At 50.1% G+C, this 15,603-nt stretch overlaps 1 protein-coding gene across 4 annotated transcripts in view; it reads left to right on the forward strand.

Moving 5' to 3' along the window:
• The first annotated feature begins 1,767 nt into the window (after positions 1-1,767).
• Positions 1,768-15,603, forward strand: part of FGFR3 (fibroblast growth factor receptor 3) — a 56,540-nt gene continuing 42,704 nt past the window's right edge. For 2 of the 4 annotated variants that reach the window (XM_072862652.1, XM_072862655.1), the window contains exons 1-2: positions 1,768-1,911; positions 2,105-2,327. In XM_072862652.1, coding sequence (XP_072718753.1) covers positions 2,153-2,327 — 175 coding nt within the window. In that variant the 5' untranslated portion in view covers positions 1,768-1,911; positions 2,105-2,152. Of the gene's footprint in view, positions 1,912-1,975; positions 2,328-15,603 lie in introns of those variants that run through there. The other 2 variants (XM_072862653.1, XM_072862654.1) reach the window with 2 other exon arrangements.

Consider the following 15,603-nt stretch of genomic DNA (forward strand, 5'->3'; position numbering starts at 1 on the left):
ATCCTATTCCCCTGCTCTAGGAGCATCACGAAAGCATTTGCCTTCACCTGACACTGAGGAACACTCACTGTGGTGCTTCTGAAACACAGTCACAGTGTGAGAAACTGCCCTGAATTCTCACTTACATTTCTATTTTAGCTGTGGGCTTAGGAAAGCTCCTGATCTTCCTTTACTGCTCTTGCCTTGGAAAATGGGGATCGTAACAGTAACAATAACGGGTGTTGCTCTTACCCTGCTGACTTTACATGAGATCAGAATTTGGCCCTGCTTTTGCAGAAAGTCATCTTCAAAATAACGACGGCAACAACTCCCCATGCAGTGTTATAATTACGCTGCTGTTGTTGTTTTTATTTTTATCGATTTTCTGGCACCTCCAGCACAGCAGTTGTGAGAGCAAACATCGTGCAGTTTGACACGCTGCCAAGCCATCTCGGTGACGGTGAAATAACCACATTTTATTTATATGTCTGCTTTTCCCCCCATTGTTTTCATTTAAACCGGTGGTGTCACTGGTGAGGGTCTCCGCTGACATGGAGGATTTCCTTGCCACAGCCCTGTCTCAATGCTTCCCTACACAATGCGACAGTATTGAGATGTCAGAGTCTCTGTGCCTGATAAAGGTGTCAAGATAGATCCCGGTCGCAGCGACAACAGCGCGAACTCCGAGCCCGCCACGGCGGCTGCGAGTGATCCCCGCCGTACACCCTCGCTGAAAGCCAAACCTCCACACCGCCCTGGCTTTTTCTCTGACCCGAACAACCTCGGCTTGACTGTTACACAGGTTGGGTTTTCGGGCCCTCTATGCAGAACACTTTCAGGTCTGGTAATAAATGCATCTATTTTGGGTGAATGAGCTGCTGCGTCAAGGGGGATTAAAGCAGGACTGTGACTTCTCTGTACGGAGCCGCTCAGATCACTTGTCAGCAATAACTGATGCATGTCACTTAGGCAACTTGGCCGTGTCGGGCATCTCCGCGATGACCACAATGTCCCTAGCCATGACTATGATAGCGACTAGATCATCGTAATCATAACTAGGTACAAGTGACGTTTAATCAGATGTTATTAAAGTAGCTAGTCCAGTTAGCAGCAGCAAACATGCAGAGTCCGTGGAGGCTGTGATTACTCCCATCAATAAAACACAGCGATTCCAGGTGTTTGGTGAGCAAAGTCAGGGCGCCCAAAGCAGGTTGCACGCCGGCGGCTTCGTCTCGGGGTACAGTGCGGCAACCCTGCCCGGGGAGTGGGTGCGTTGCCCATTTGCTGTGCGAGTCCTCAGGCTGAGCCAAAGCTTTGCGTGCCGTTTCTGTTCCACCCCCGACCCACGGATCCCCCTCCAGCCCGCTCTCACCGCCTCTTTCCAGAAAATGCACTGCTACAGGGCCAGAAAAAGAAAACACACGGGTGCGTTTCGCGGCACACGATGCCACTCTGGACCCGCAATGGGAGCACTGCCGGGGGGGTTTGAGCCGGCTTTAAACTCCCGTCCATGGGAAAAGGGTGCCTGCTTCACCCCAGGGACTTGGCGGGAGCCGCCGCCTGCCCCGAGCGGCCCCCGGCCGCCCCCTTCCCCCTCCCGGCGGAGACCTTCGCCCCCGCGCAGCCCCGGGGGCCGGGCGCGGAGCGCAGCGCAGCGGAGCGGGCGGCGGGCGCGGCCCCCCGCGGCGGCGGCGGCGGCGGCGGCGGCGGCGGCGGCGGCGGGGCGGGGCGGGGCGGCGGGGCGGGCGGCCCGGCCCGGCGGGCGGGGACATCGCGGCCGCCCCGCTCCGCGCCCGCGCCGCGCCGAGCAGACGCAGGGAGGCCGCGGCGGCGGGCGGGCGGCGGCGGCGGCGGCTCCTGCGGGCGCGCTCGCTCGCTCCGTCCCTGCCTCCCTCCATGCGCGGTGCGCGGCCGGCCGCGGGGCTTGCGCAGGTAGGCGCCCCGCCGCCGCTCCGCGCCCGGGCTGCGCGCGTCCCCTTGCGCTTTTTTACTCCCCGCAGCGCTTCTTTTTTCCTTTTCACTGTTATTTTTCCTTTCTGTTTTTTTTCCCTCTTCTCCTCCGTGTCGGCACCAGGGGCGGGGGGCTCCCTCCTCCCCCTGAGCGCCTCTCTCCCTCTCCCGGCAGCGCGGCGGCGGAGCGGAGCGGTGAGCGGCGGCAGCATGCGGCCGGGGGATGTCTGAGGCGGGCGGTGCGGCGGCGGCCGCGCTGCCCCGGCGCCGCGCCGGAGGCATGCGGGCGGCCTGGGGCTCCGTCTGGTGCCTGTGCCTGGCGGCGGCCGTCGGCGGGATGCCGGCGGCGCGGCGGGGCGGCGGCGCGGCGGCGGAGAGGAGCGGCGGGCAGCCGGCAGGTAAGGCTGCGCGGCCGCGCACACGTGCTCCGCGCTGCGCTCCGGGCGGGGCGGGGGGCCAGCGGCGGGGGCCGGGTTCAGCGCTACGAGCCGAGCCCCCCTCTCGGGGAGAGTGGAAGGGCGGGCGGATGGAGGCCGCCGGAGCCGTCTTCGGAGCGGGAGTTACAAGCGCGGCACCGGGGAGGTGGCAGCCGGGCCGGGGGGACCCCGCTCTCACCGCGGCTCGGGCAAGCCGCAGAGGCGCCCCGGAGGGCAGAACTGCTTTTGGGACGATCCCTGCCTCCAGGAGCCCTCTCCCAGCGGTGCCGCTGCGTGCAGCACCCCGGGTTTGGCCCGCGTCTGCGTTCATAGCTGCAGCTGGGGAAGGGAAGATGCCTCCGTGCGTGTGTAGCGCGCATCTCCAGCGCACATCTGAAATGCTCTGGCGCTGTGTGTTCGGGTGGGAAAAGTAAGGAAGGGTCGTTTATATCCACGTCTTGGGAGCAAAACTGGAGTAGCGACAGCTCCGGGTACGCACACGCTGGATCCCGGCTTAGGAAGTGCGGCTGTGCTGGGAACGGCATTTTGGGGAAGCCAGTAAAGATCTCCCCTCGAGTGGCAGCACTGCAGTTGCAAGTGAAAAAAAAGTTAAAGCGTCGGACAAAAGCTGGGGTTTTTTGTTTGTTTGTTTGTGTTTGTTTTTTTTTTTTTAAATATCATGTCTCTCTGATACGCCTCAGCTGCTACCTGAGTCCCTGTTTATTTTTCAAAGCTCTTTAACGGAAGGGAACCCTCTCGCAGCCCCCGTCTTCGGGATTGCATGTACCCGGCAGAAAGTTTCCATTGTTCAGGAAAGGGTTTGAAGCCTGTTTGCCAAAAAAGTGACAGGGGAATAAATGGGCTTCGTGGAGGCTGGGGGGTGGGGGCATTACTTTCATACCCCTTTTGGTTAAAGCTATAAATCACACCGGGGGTTGGTTTTGTTTTCAAGAAAGTCCTAATAAAACACCAGATTCTTAGTGTAACTCGTTTGGCTCATTTTTCACAGCCAAAAGAGTTGATTTATGGGGCAACATCTCAGCGACTTGGTCAGAGCAGATGAGGTCGGTGTGCGGGAGGAAGCGAGCAGGCTGTGCTGGGCACAGGGGTGGGAAGCAGCAGAAACGAAGTGTCCCCAGTTCTCCCCGTTTTAGGCTGAAATACGTATTGGCGCTGTCACTTCGGGCACAGTTGAACCCACAGGGGTGGGGAGCAACCTCGGTGGCTGCGTTGGCGGTCAGCTGGGTTGCCACCTGCATCTGCAGCCCATAGCTTGGGGTTGATGCTGTGTTCAAGTGGTGCTAAACCCTTCCCGTGCTCTAAGACACCTTTGCAGGTTGAGGTTTAGGATGCTGTTTGCATCGTAACAAGTGGCGGTACCCGGAGGTTGCGCTGAGGGAAACGTCCCTCTAGTGATGTCTTTAAACTGAGCGATGGGTTGGGATTTCCAGGGGCTCCGGTGGGAATACTCAGGGACAGGGTCTCTTACCGCTCTGCCAGCTTTCTCCAAAGTAAAGGTGTCGCTGTCAAACCCCCCCTGTGCTCCCTGGGAGCAGGATTGGGCCCTGAGCGGGGGGCTCCTGTTAATCCCAACACGCAGCGATGCCTTCAAGGGTTGCCCCGTCACTATGAGCTGCTGGAGGCTCCCATGGGTGGGGGGCTGCGAGGGCAAGGGGAGCTTTGCGATGCCTGCAGCTCTCCCACCACCGACCACGTGCGCGGGGACGCGTGAAGCCGGTGCTGCTCGCCCAGCTCCGCACCCAAGCCAGCGGCCCCGCCAGTGCGGGGGCACCCGCTGCCTGTCCGACCTGGGGGGGGGAAAGGTTGTGCAAAAGAAACTGTAAAGAATATAAACCTTCAGAGCCAAGTAAAAACACATTTTACTTTTTCAGTCTTTTTGAATTGAATGGTAAAAAGCAAATTCTTTCTCCTAGTCAAATGGGCCATGGGGTATTAGCTCATTACTGAGGGTTGTTGTTCGCTGGGCTTTGCATTTACAGTCTAAGGCCTTATTTTCCATAAAGGGGCTTGGAAGGATTTTTCCCCAGTGATCTAATTCTCCACACGGGGCTGTGAAGGCTATAACAGCTACTGCTTTGTGCCTATACTCAGCTACATAAAACACACATTGAAGGGAGGCATTCTCGAGGTATGTGTATGTTTGCTAATATGAATACTCGCTATTAGCGGAGGTGGAGGGGGTGCAGGTTTTAACATCTCCGCAGGGAGGTGTTCGGCTGTTGGCAGGAAGGAGGCAGATGGCGGGGCTGTTGCTGAATAGAAGCTAAACTAAAAACACCAGGGGCCTCATCTGGGCTGAGTTTCTCTTCTCTCCCTTTCTCGGGGCTGCTGCGGCAAGAACAATGTCAAATTTCCCGCCCCCCCCCCCCCTTTTTTTTTTTTTTTATGAATGAAAGTAGAGAGGCGAGGCAGGATTGAATGTGTATGTCATTCAGGAGCTATGACAGAGATGATTAGGGAGGTCAGTGAACTCCTTTGCAGCCTTGAGCATGCGGTCACTCTATTCAGCAGCCACAGAATAGACATCAATATAAAAAAGCCCGTCCAATTTGCATTAGTATTCAGATAAAGATATTACTTCGTACGATTTGTGAATGTCAAGTAATGCTGGCTGTTTTCTTAGAGAGCAGACCAACTGAAATGGCAGTGTTTCACTTTTAAAAACTTCTGATAACCGGCCTGTCTCCTGTAGCTGGTTTGTATGTGTCTGTCTGCATACGGTATACGTGAAAAGGGGAATTTCTGGGCTTCTTAGGATTTGTGTTGCACTAGTTAGCTGCTGAAGCTGTCTGCGTGCATTGAAAGAGCTTTGCAGAGAGCTGCTAACGTTTGAGCAGGTTTGTGCGGGAAGGGGAGAGCTCTCCCAGTCTGTCAGGAGTAAGAACCGAAGTTTCCTTGTGCAGCACTGGAGTCAAATTGTCACCCAGAGCTACTGCACAGGCAGTTTTCGAGCCAAAAGAACGGAAAAGGTGCTGTTTTGGGATTTTGCTTAAGTTGAATGGCGGGGCACGTACCAATTCCTGTGACTTTTCTGCTTGGAAAGACCTGGTGATGCACTGGTTGAGATGTTTTTCTTCATGCAGCTGATGGGCCCTTGTAGCCTTTCAGCGTGCACCCAGCAGAGGGTCCAAGGTGTATGGTATGGCAATCCGCTTCGCTTTGTGTATCTGAGCATTTCAAAGTACACCCTGAAATTACAAGGGTATTGAAGTGAGTGCTAAATGGCACCGGCCACTCCTGGAGCCAGCCTCCAGGTTTATGCATTAAAACCCTCTAAAAAGAGTGTCATATCTTGATGGTGCTTCCTACATTGTGCCTGAGACCAGAAACCTTCTAGATTCAGTGGGCAGCTATGAGCGATACAGTTCTGAGATTACAAGTTGATCCATTTGTTCTCATTAAACAGCAGCAGCTAAAAAAGCTAATTAAGTCTTTAATGTTGAGGCTAGCATATTTTACTGAGCAATAAAATCAGAGGATGATGAAATATGGTTGGGGTTTTTTTTTTAAATCTATTTCTTACCTAGCAAATAGCGAACTCGAAAGTCTGTTCCAGCGCAGAAATGGACTCATTAACGTATTTGATACGAGCTGTATAACATCACGTCTTCTACGCATATTGACAAAGGTCACTCCAATTAATTCTGAGGGTTTTTTTCTTTTAATTAAGACTTCTATTAACAACCACTGAGTAGGGAACGTGATGAAAGTAAATCTGAAAATTGTGTAGCGAAGTGTTGATCTGCTAATTAAATCATGCAATTAAAGTAAGCCACTCTGACCAGCATGTTAACTTTTACGACTCACTCCAACAAATCTTCAGCATGTTTGGGAAAGCATACCTGTCCCGAAGCCTGCCTGAGCGTGGTTTTTGGAGTTAGGCAAGCACTAAAGGAGTCTTGGTTGCTGCATCCCTGCTGCATCTGGACCGTTTCCATCCAGTGGGACCCAATCTGCTGCCTGGACAAAGCTGAAATTTCCCATGAAGCTAGGGGAGGACTTTCTTCCCCTCAATAAGGCTGGAAAATTTTTTTCCTCTTAAAGTATCATCAATAAAAGTGACCTTTGATATCCAACTATATGCTTAGAAAGCTGTCCTCCCTGAAAAGTTACCGCATACATCTGTTATTTCAGTTAGAGACCCTAAAAGATAGGGAATCACCCCAGTTTCTGAGCAGTTAATAAAATTTCCAGTTTACAAAAGCATTTGACTAAGACTTTTCTGACAGTGAGCTGTCAGCTGGCAGACAGAGCTGTGACTGAAAGCGTTAGCTGAACCTTAATTTCAGCTAAGGTTAGGGCATGGCCTGCTGGTAGGTTTTTCTGGCTGGTTGTTGGAGTGTGTAGGATCCGGTGCAGGAGCCTGGGCATGAGCCCTGAGGCTTCAGAATAGGTGGAGAAGTGGCTGTGTTCTCCTCATAGTTTAGCTTTTGGCAATTTTTAGTATATGTGGAGTAGAATGAGCAGGAATGTTACAAATTCAGATATTTCTACTAAAAATACAGGTGACATTGCCAGTTGGGTGACTTTTTCCCAGCTAGGCTGGACCTGATACATAGACGATCAATTAAGCCAACTTTATTCTGTTTCCCTGTTTGAATAGACTTTTCTCTTTTTCTTAGTGTGCTACGTGCTTGCAACTTTTCCGATGTCCTGGAGATTTGTCTGGCTCTGCATACCTGTTTCTTCTTTTTTCTGACCCTTCAAAAAAAAAAAAAGGCAGCTTGAAATTGCCTGCTGGCTCAGCACCTTCCAAGCCATTTGATAGCGTGGTTTGATGGAGCTGTTTCAATGTTTGCCGTTTCATCTCTTTTAATACTGGTTAGTTAATAAAATTTATTCTCCTCCACGTACCAGGCTGGATGCCAGAGATGATGGTGGCTTGGTAAAAATTCACCATACCTCCCTTTTTTTGCAGCAAATGGGACTGCGGTTGAGCAAAGCCATTCATGGTATGTGAAAGCGGGCAGTCCAGGCTGCTAGGAGGAGCAAATCCGATAGCACCCCCTATGCAAACGCTGGGCTCAAACCATGTCTGAAGACACGTACGATGCCGAAAGCGCCTTAAAATACCTTGTAACACCCTGACTTTTTTTCCTTGGTGTCCTACATAGCTTATCAGTTTACTGTTTGCCGCTCTTTTAGCTGTTTATCTGGTGATCTTGTAAAAAAAAAAAAAAAAAAAAAAAAGTACTTTTTCTCTGAAGTAGAGCTGACTGTCCTGGTGCCCTCTTTCCGATATGCTTACAGCTCAGGTTGCCAAGTGCTGTAGATATGATTTAAATCCCTGGATGTGTGAAGAAGGGCTTTTATTCCCCTGGTGAATGTGGTATTCCTGGTGTGCTTACCCCTGAAGTATCTGCTCCTTGGCTTGAATGACCAGGAAGGTTCTGTAATATCAAAAGCAAACAAGAACTGTGAGATACGAGCTGAGTAAAACCTTTGGTAAACTTAGTGGTTAAAATGTGAAAGGTAATCAGACGTAAATCTGCCCTATTATTCTGATAGGCTATCTGGGGAGTTGTCGCGTTCAGGTGGATAGCAACTAGCCAGGTACTTAAATATTTTTTTTTTTTTTTTTTGCTGTGACACTCAGGTTACACAATATAGCAAAGTGTTGTGGGTTTGTTTGTTTTGTTTTTTTTTTTTTTTTTAAAGAATAGCAGCACAGTCAAATACGAAAACACTTTTCCAGTAGCTGCTTCAGTGTCAGATGTATTAATCTAAAAAAGGTGTGGTTTTTATTGTAGAGAGGGAGGTAGGTCTTGTGTGCTGACCTTGCTTTCTCAAATCCAGAACGCAGGGGAAGGTAAAGAGCTGGTTAAATAAAAAGGTTACATTAAAATTTGGAAGGAGATTTCTTTATCACGCAGAACTGTATGCAAAACAATTACCATGTGCTTACACGTTTAGCATCTGTGAGATTTTTGGGTCTGTGCCATTTCTGCAGGTTGCGAGGGGTTAAAAGTATTAATGACTCAGAAGTGAGAAGGGTTCCAAGTTTTCGGGTGAGGAAAGGACGCAGTCTAGGATCGCTCTCTGCGAGCAAGCGAAGCTCCGCGGGCTGCGGTGTGTGCTGAAGGCACTTTGCCCTGGGAATGCCGCAGCACGAGGACCCCAGCGTGGGTGTTGGCACCCAGGGGTTGTACTGTGAGCTATTGAACTACCTGAAAATGTCAACCTGACGCATGGCAGCATGTTCGCTTGGGTTTTTTTCCCCTCTTTTCCGTTTCACCCAAGGAGCCAAGCCATCACTACGTCCCTTAGTTTGAGTATAAGGTTTTTAGGGAAAGGAAATAACAGGCGATCCATGGCGCACCATAGCATGCCAGAGACCTGCGAGGATGGCTTCTCAGCTCCTGCTGTTTGATAACTGATGAAAGTATTTGTCAGCTTATCTTCATTTAATGCTTTTGCCCCCAGAGGTGGAGTGTTTTACAGTTGTGCCTTTATTGCACCAAACTACCGTGTGCCGTTCACAAGGAATCTCTCTAAAGTGTTTCAGCTGATGTAGTTAAACCAATAAAGCTTTGGAGACCAGATCACTGCTAGGTTATAAGGATTGGGCTAGTACCCAGCGGTAAGGAAGTAAAATGGAGTTGAAGCGTTTTGGAGTTGACCTGGGGTGAGTTGAGTGTAGGGGAGTCAGCAAAATAGCTGGGTATTGCTTAGGGGCCAAACCTTGTGGTGGTTATGTGGTGCGTAGGCGAGCTCTCACTGACGCCAGGAGAGAGGAGCTATGTGAAGTAACAGGCAAGAAGGGGAGAGCTTGACTGTCGTAGGGCTCTGAGGAGGGTGCTAAGGACGAGGGCATCTCTGAGGCTGCTCTCACAAAATGCAGGCGGCACCTGGCCTCTGCAGAGGTGGGGTGCAGATGTGGTCCCCGTAGCAGGACACACATCCCAGGAGCAGTCTGGTCCCCTGTGCTGCTGGTGGTGGCTCTGCTGAGGGACCTACTGGGGGGTTTCATCATGGTGTGGGGCAGAGGAGATCATGTGAAGGCCTGAAGGTGTTTCTGCTCTGGGCTCCCTGGGGTACCGCTGGGTAACGTGCATCACCCTGGACTGACAGCTCATCCCCTCTTACTCCCCCTAGGGAAGGCAAAATACACATCTATGAAGGCTTTTCTTTTGAGGAAAAGGGAGCTATGGGAGATGTTTGATTTTACTTTGATGATTGGCAGAGCTTGTAAAGATCTTTCAGGGCAAGTTTGGCTCCTGGTTCGGAGGGTTGTTGCTTTGTTTGGGGGTTTCGCCGTTCTCTGCTGCTTGTAGTCCTCTAAAAATAATGAGGTCCTGATCTTGCACCTATGGAATCCTAAGCAAAAAAGCCCCCATTGATTTCCAAGGGAGCCCGCTGAAGCCCTTCACAGATTGTGGTGGGAGCAGCTATTTAGCATAAGCAGGGATTATTTGGAAAGTTTTCCAATGACCCAAACATTTTAACACGCAGAGGAAACTCGGCGGGTAAAAGGGCTCCCCGGTTTGGGGGTGGGGAGATGCCCGGCGCTGCTTCATGGGGGTGATCCCTGCCACCAGCTCTCCGTGACCTCCCATTCCTCTCAACCTGCTGTAACGCAGACCTTCGGTTCCCATCTCGGTTTTTATAACGCCAGCTTTGATGCCAGCCAGCAGCAGCGTCGCAGCTCAAACGTGAGCACCGAAGGTGACGGTGACGGCCACGGCCTGGGTCCCCCATGACTGCGGTGCGTGTCCTGCGTAGAGCCGAGCCGCAGCGCCGGCCGCCATCTCCTCATGCCCCATCCTCGTTGCCGTCCTATCGGTGTCGGCCAGCATTAGCCCCCGACGCAGTGATCTGCGAGCCGCACAATGCGCTGGGGAAAGTGTTAATAATCCCCCGCGGGGGCCTGCAGGCGAGCTGGGGCTGAGCCGGGGCGAGCCGGGGCTGCCCGTGGGCAGCGTGGGGCTGCCTGGGCCGCTTGCACGGGGACAGGAGCTGGCGGAGGAGCTTTCCTGGCACTTCACGGGCAGGCAGAGCAAGGGAAAAAGAGTTTTCTCGGAAGGTTGCGTTTTTTTTTTCATCCGCCCCCCCCCTTCATGTACAAGACTTGAGCACAAGAAATTCCCTCCCAGCAAAATCTTTCAGCAGCGAGTTTGGAGGCTGTAGGTCTTGAACTAACCGGTGATTTGATTTTTGTTTAAAATTTTTTAAATTCTCTATATAGATTCCCCCAGGCAAGCGTTTTGTTTCCAGCCAGTAGCAGGATCTGTGCAAGATGAGCGTGCTGATTCCCCGAGATGTGCTTTGGGAGATGGGGGTATCAGAGCTAAAAGTGAAGAGGAAAAAGCAGTTGCAATGGGAAGATTAGGGAGTTAAGAGTGTGCCCTGACAACTAGCATCTGCAACCAAAGATAAATCCTCCATGAGCCTGTCTTTAATTAAAAGAATGATTGGAATTAGGCATAGTACCATCTCTCCTGATCTGTATCGTGTATCTGTACAAATAAAGCGTTTTTGGGGAGGGAGAAGAGAAAAACACCAGATTTTAATCTTTCTTTGGTAGCCGATATGTCTGCCTTTTGAAGGGGCATATTTCTCCCTGTCTTAGAGTACCCAGGCTTGTTGACAGTAAACAACTGTCACTTGGCAGTTTATGAAAGAAGAAGAATGTTTAAGAAAACATGTCCAGTTTAAATAGTTATGTTAATAGGCTGCGGATTCATGCAGAAGTGGGGGGGGGGCTGGTAAATGGAGGTGCATAAATTAGCTGGTATTTACTGCGTAAGAGATGAGCTGTGAGTGAATGCAGTTGGGAAAAAAATAAAAAAAACATTCATTTTTACAGCTGGTATGTTATGCGTGATTTCGCAGCTTTCTGTGAAATCTTTTTTTTGTTTGTTTGGGTTTTTTTGGTTTTTTTGTTTTGCCAGGGAACACTCAGTAAAGCCTCTTTCTTGCAGCGTGCGGTGGGTTGGGCCCCAGGAGGCCCCTGGGTGGGACGAGCCGCGGGGCTGGGAGCCCAGCGCTCCCACCGACCGGCCCTAATGCTGCTTCACGCTCCACGGGCAGCGCTTAGACCTTGCAGCCGCCCTGACCTGTCCTTAGCCTTTGCTTCACAGGGCTGATCGGAAGAGGAGACGGCAAGGAAACTCTGCATCCCAATTTGTGAACTGATTAATTACAGAAAGGAAGGAAAAAAAAAGAAGTAAGAAATGGCAGATGGTGTCCTCTCTGCATCCTTGCCCAAAGTTGCCACAAATCCATCACCCACCTTCTTCCGAGTTAAACACTCGTGAACGTAGTGAGTGATGAGCGAGCGCAGAGCGTTTATTCCGGCTCGGCCCAAAGACATTGGTGTCAAAAGCGTAATGAGTGAGAGCCTGGTGTCAGGCACTTGAAATCTGTAATTAAGCATAAAAATAAGTTTCAGGCTTTCCAGGCTCCTGATTTCCCTGGCTTGGGAGCAAGGGTATAAGCGGTTATTGGGGGGTGCTGATATTAGTCTTCAGGATACTGGGTAAAGCCACCTTCCTGCACCCCCAGCTCCCATCCTAGCTGGGATACAATATAAATACAGTAAATACTGTGGAGTTTAAATAAATACAGTGTAGATACTGCGTTACAGATACTCCACCTTTCTTTCGGCCTTGGGTATCTCGGAGGGGGGCATCTCGACAGCAGCACCTTCTCTTGCCCTTGTTTCAGGTAAAGCAGAGAGCTGCAGGAGCAAATGGGAACCCTCAGAGTATGGACGAAAGGATCACCCTTAATTTTCTTTTGGCCAGTGGTTCAATTAGTACTGCCGTTATTTGTCCAAGGAGGCAAAGGAAACCCAAACCTGAAGCCTCCTGCTGCAGAAATGCTTTGAGATCTGCCCAGGCAAAAAGGAAAAGAAACTCCTAGAAAGTGTTTATTGAGTTGTACTGGGACTCTGACCTGTGTATTATTTAGTGAAGGAATGAGATTTCTGCCTAATTTTTACGTGTAGGCGTGCTGGCATCTTGGGATTTGAGAAGGCAGTGGGCTTCTCCATTGGGAAAGTCTTCGTGGCGGGATGGGAACCACAGAGGTGGCTGGGGGGACAGCAGGGGTTCTGCTTTGCCCCATCTCCCTCCGTGCAGGGGCAAAAAGGGGCAGGTCTGTACCTGCTGCTCCAGTTTCAGCGGTGGGTCGCTGCCTGAGAAACTGGGCTGCCCACCTGATGCGTGGGGTCTGGTGACCCCACACAATGTAAATCCTTCCTGCGAGGAGTCGTCTGCGAGCTCTGAACAAGGTCATCTTGTGGGTGGAATGTGTTAGTCCTGGCAAAAAGGGCCTGAAACCTCCTCAGGTGCTTTCAAAATACATGTAAATGTTTGAAGTGGAGGTTCTCTCCCCCGCTGCCCCCCTCCCCCCAGTGCATAGCAAATGAGGTGTGGACAAGCAGTGCAGTCTTTGCAGGAATAACTTCACCGGGTGCTCAAGCCTGGCTGTTTTGGGGATGAGAAGGAGCAGTTGGAGGAGCAACACGTGGTGTCTCGGGGCAGGGAGGAAGAGGAGATGACCTTGAATTAGCCACCCACCCTTGGAAAGGGAGTGGAAGGGCCACACTACTGTGGGCAGCTCTTGCTCCACTTATGGGTGTATACATCAATGTGGATAAATGGGTATAAATATGTGGGGAGGTTGTCCAACTTCGTGTCTTCACTAGTGCTACAAGGTGGTGGTTCATCCACCCATCCCACCCAAGGGAGCGTGGCTGAAGCTTATCTTCAGTGCCTGACTTTCAGACAAATCCAGCCCGTGGGCAGCTGCTGGGCTCAGTTTTTATCATCCGTGTTTTCTCTCTGCGGAAGAGAAACGGCTGGGTTTTTTCTCCCTCTGCTTGCCTGTTGCAATGACCATCCCTGCTGTCACAACAGCGTGCATCTCACTTGGACCCTTGGGTGCTCGTTTGCAGAGAGAAAGAGGTTTTAGAAGTGTTCCTGGTAGGGGAAGGAAGGGAGAAGCTGGGAAAATCAGACCGTGGAGGACGTGGCAGGTGTCTGAAAGTGCCTGTGGAAGGTCCCTGGCTTGTGCAGGCAGGACCAGCTATGTCCTGCTGCAGGACACTGGAAACCACCCTCTGCAGAGAGTGCGTTTCCTTACAGAAGCATTAAAATAGCTGTGTATAGAGGTGTCTAACCTGCTTCTGGCATTACTGGAGCCTGACATAGTACAGTTCATAGAAGATGATTATTTGGGAGCATTAAAACTGCTTGAAGGAGTGGGAACTGAGACACGCATGACTTCTTTGAACTCTCTCTTAATTTATTATGTGCAGTCCGAAACCCGCTGTAATAGATACGGTTGCAGGAGACCATTAAAAGGTCTGTTCTGGTGAACCTGATGCCCTGCTGTTGCTGCTGGAAATGATAAACCGCGTTTGGGTCGGATGGTATGCGATGCCCTGTGTGTGTGCGCGTATGCATGGAAGCCGGTAAGTCCTGCTAATTTAGGGATTGTTTTCCAAGTCTGTTTTCTATAACTCTGTAGACTTAATACAAATAAAGAATGGACCAAGTTTCCTGTGAGAAGCGCAGAACAAACGCTAAGCGTGGGATTTGAATGCAGAAAGGTGAAAACACAAATGTATACAGAAACAGCAAGTCAAACAAGCTGAAAAAATATTGTAAGGTTGATTTAACAGAACAGTGAACTCAAAGCTGTCTAATCCCTTTAGCAGCCTTCTTTGAAAAGGAGAAATAAAATAATTTTTTACATCCACTTTTCTTTTGCCATCTCTCCCAACTCTTTCTAATAATGCTGAAGGATAAGAGTTGAGTTTAGCAGAAGGACAAAGTGTTGCAGCTTTAGTTAGATGTGCTTTCTAAATAACAAAATCTTCGTTTGTCATTCACAACTTTAGATTAAAGCAGATCAGACTTCCCGAAAGGAGATTACTGTTAAACTTCTCCAACTTGGGTACCTGGCACCTAAGTCTTGCTTGAGGCACTGAAATAACAGGCTTGGTTTTGAAAGATGCTGAGCCAGGTCAGGCTCTGCATTTAAATCGCTTAAGCACTCTTAGAATCTGGCTATTCATTTTGGTGCCTAGATATGGATTTCTGGGCTTAATCACTGACCTTTGCATTTCAAATGTTTGGCCTTTGTTTTCTTTACTAAGTATGCAGACAGAGCGGCCCCCAAATTATTATTTTTCCTTTCACACAGTTGAAAAGAGCTAGCAGAGAAGACTTGAAGTTCTGCGTCTTATTACAGAGAAATAGGGATCTTTGAAAAATACCCTTTTATGTAACTCAAGGGAAACTTGACAAAAGGGGAATATTGACTTATTTTCATTCACGTGAACATGACCCGTCATATATCTAAAACCCACAATCAGTTGGAAAAAAACCCACCCAAACTACCCTAAACCTTTGCCCTCTCTTAATCCGTGTACAAGAGGGTCTTTTTTTTAGATGTGCTTTTTTCCCCCCCGAAATAGAGGCAATTGATAGGCTCATAAACAAATACCAAACATTAAGTCCTAATCTCCATATAGAGGAGCCTGACCCTTTTTATGGAGAGAGAGGGTAGAGGGAGGAAACGGGGCCAGGAGTTTGAGGTTTAATGCTTATTAAAGTTTTAGTGGGTGGGAAAATGCGATCAATAAATTTTGTTTAATGCCTCGAAACTGGTGTTAGTTTTCACTAGCTACACTGGAGAGTAGTTTTCATTTTGAAACTAGGACACTCGTAGTTGGAATGACAATTAATGTGGAGTGAATATGGTCCCAGTTGGAAGCCGATTTTTTGAATAGCATGAAAACTCCCCCCACCTCCCCGCCTTGGCTCCGGAGTGGGGTAGCTTCCGTTTTTAATTAGCAAACCAGGCAAAATTTAGCTCATTGTGTCTTTCTGCTCCTTTGGCCCAGTGGATAGCTTGGATTTCTCCATCTTGCTGTCATGAGGCTGTTCTTTTTATTTTTTTTCTTCGGTTTTGGTGCTGGGAGGAAGGGGAGGGGGGGGCTTCAGGATACTTAGGATTAAAGTCATTGTTCGGGGGTATTTGCAGCCAGCTGCCTGCATTAAATGAAGATTAGAGGAGCGCACATTAAAAGTGCAAGGGAAATGCAGAGGAGCTGGGATTTGGGAGCTGCATAGCTGTGAACCGAAGGGGAAAGGTTGGGGCTTTATGGCAAATTTTTTCTGATGCCATGTGATCTCAAAGCCCACTTCAGAAAAGCATCCAAGTAACTGCCAGGGCCAGGCCTGCCTGGGAATTGTAAAGGCACCGTGAGTCTTTGCATCCCTAA

Source organism: Ciconia boyciana, chromosome 5, assembly GCF_034638445.1.
Source record: "Ciconia boyciana chromosome 5, ASM3463844v1, whole genome shotgun sequence".
Taxonomy (NCBI): Eukaryota; Metazoa; Chordata; class Aves; order Ciconiiformes; family Ciconiidae; genus Ciconia; species Ciconia boyciana.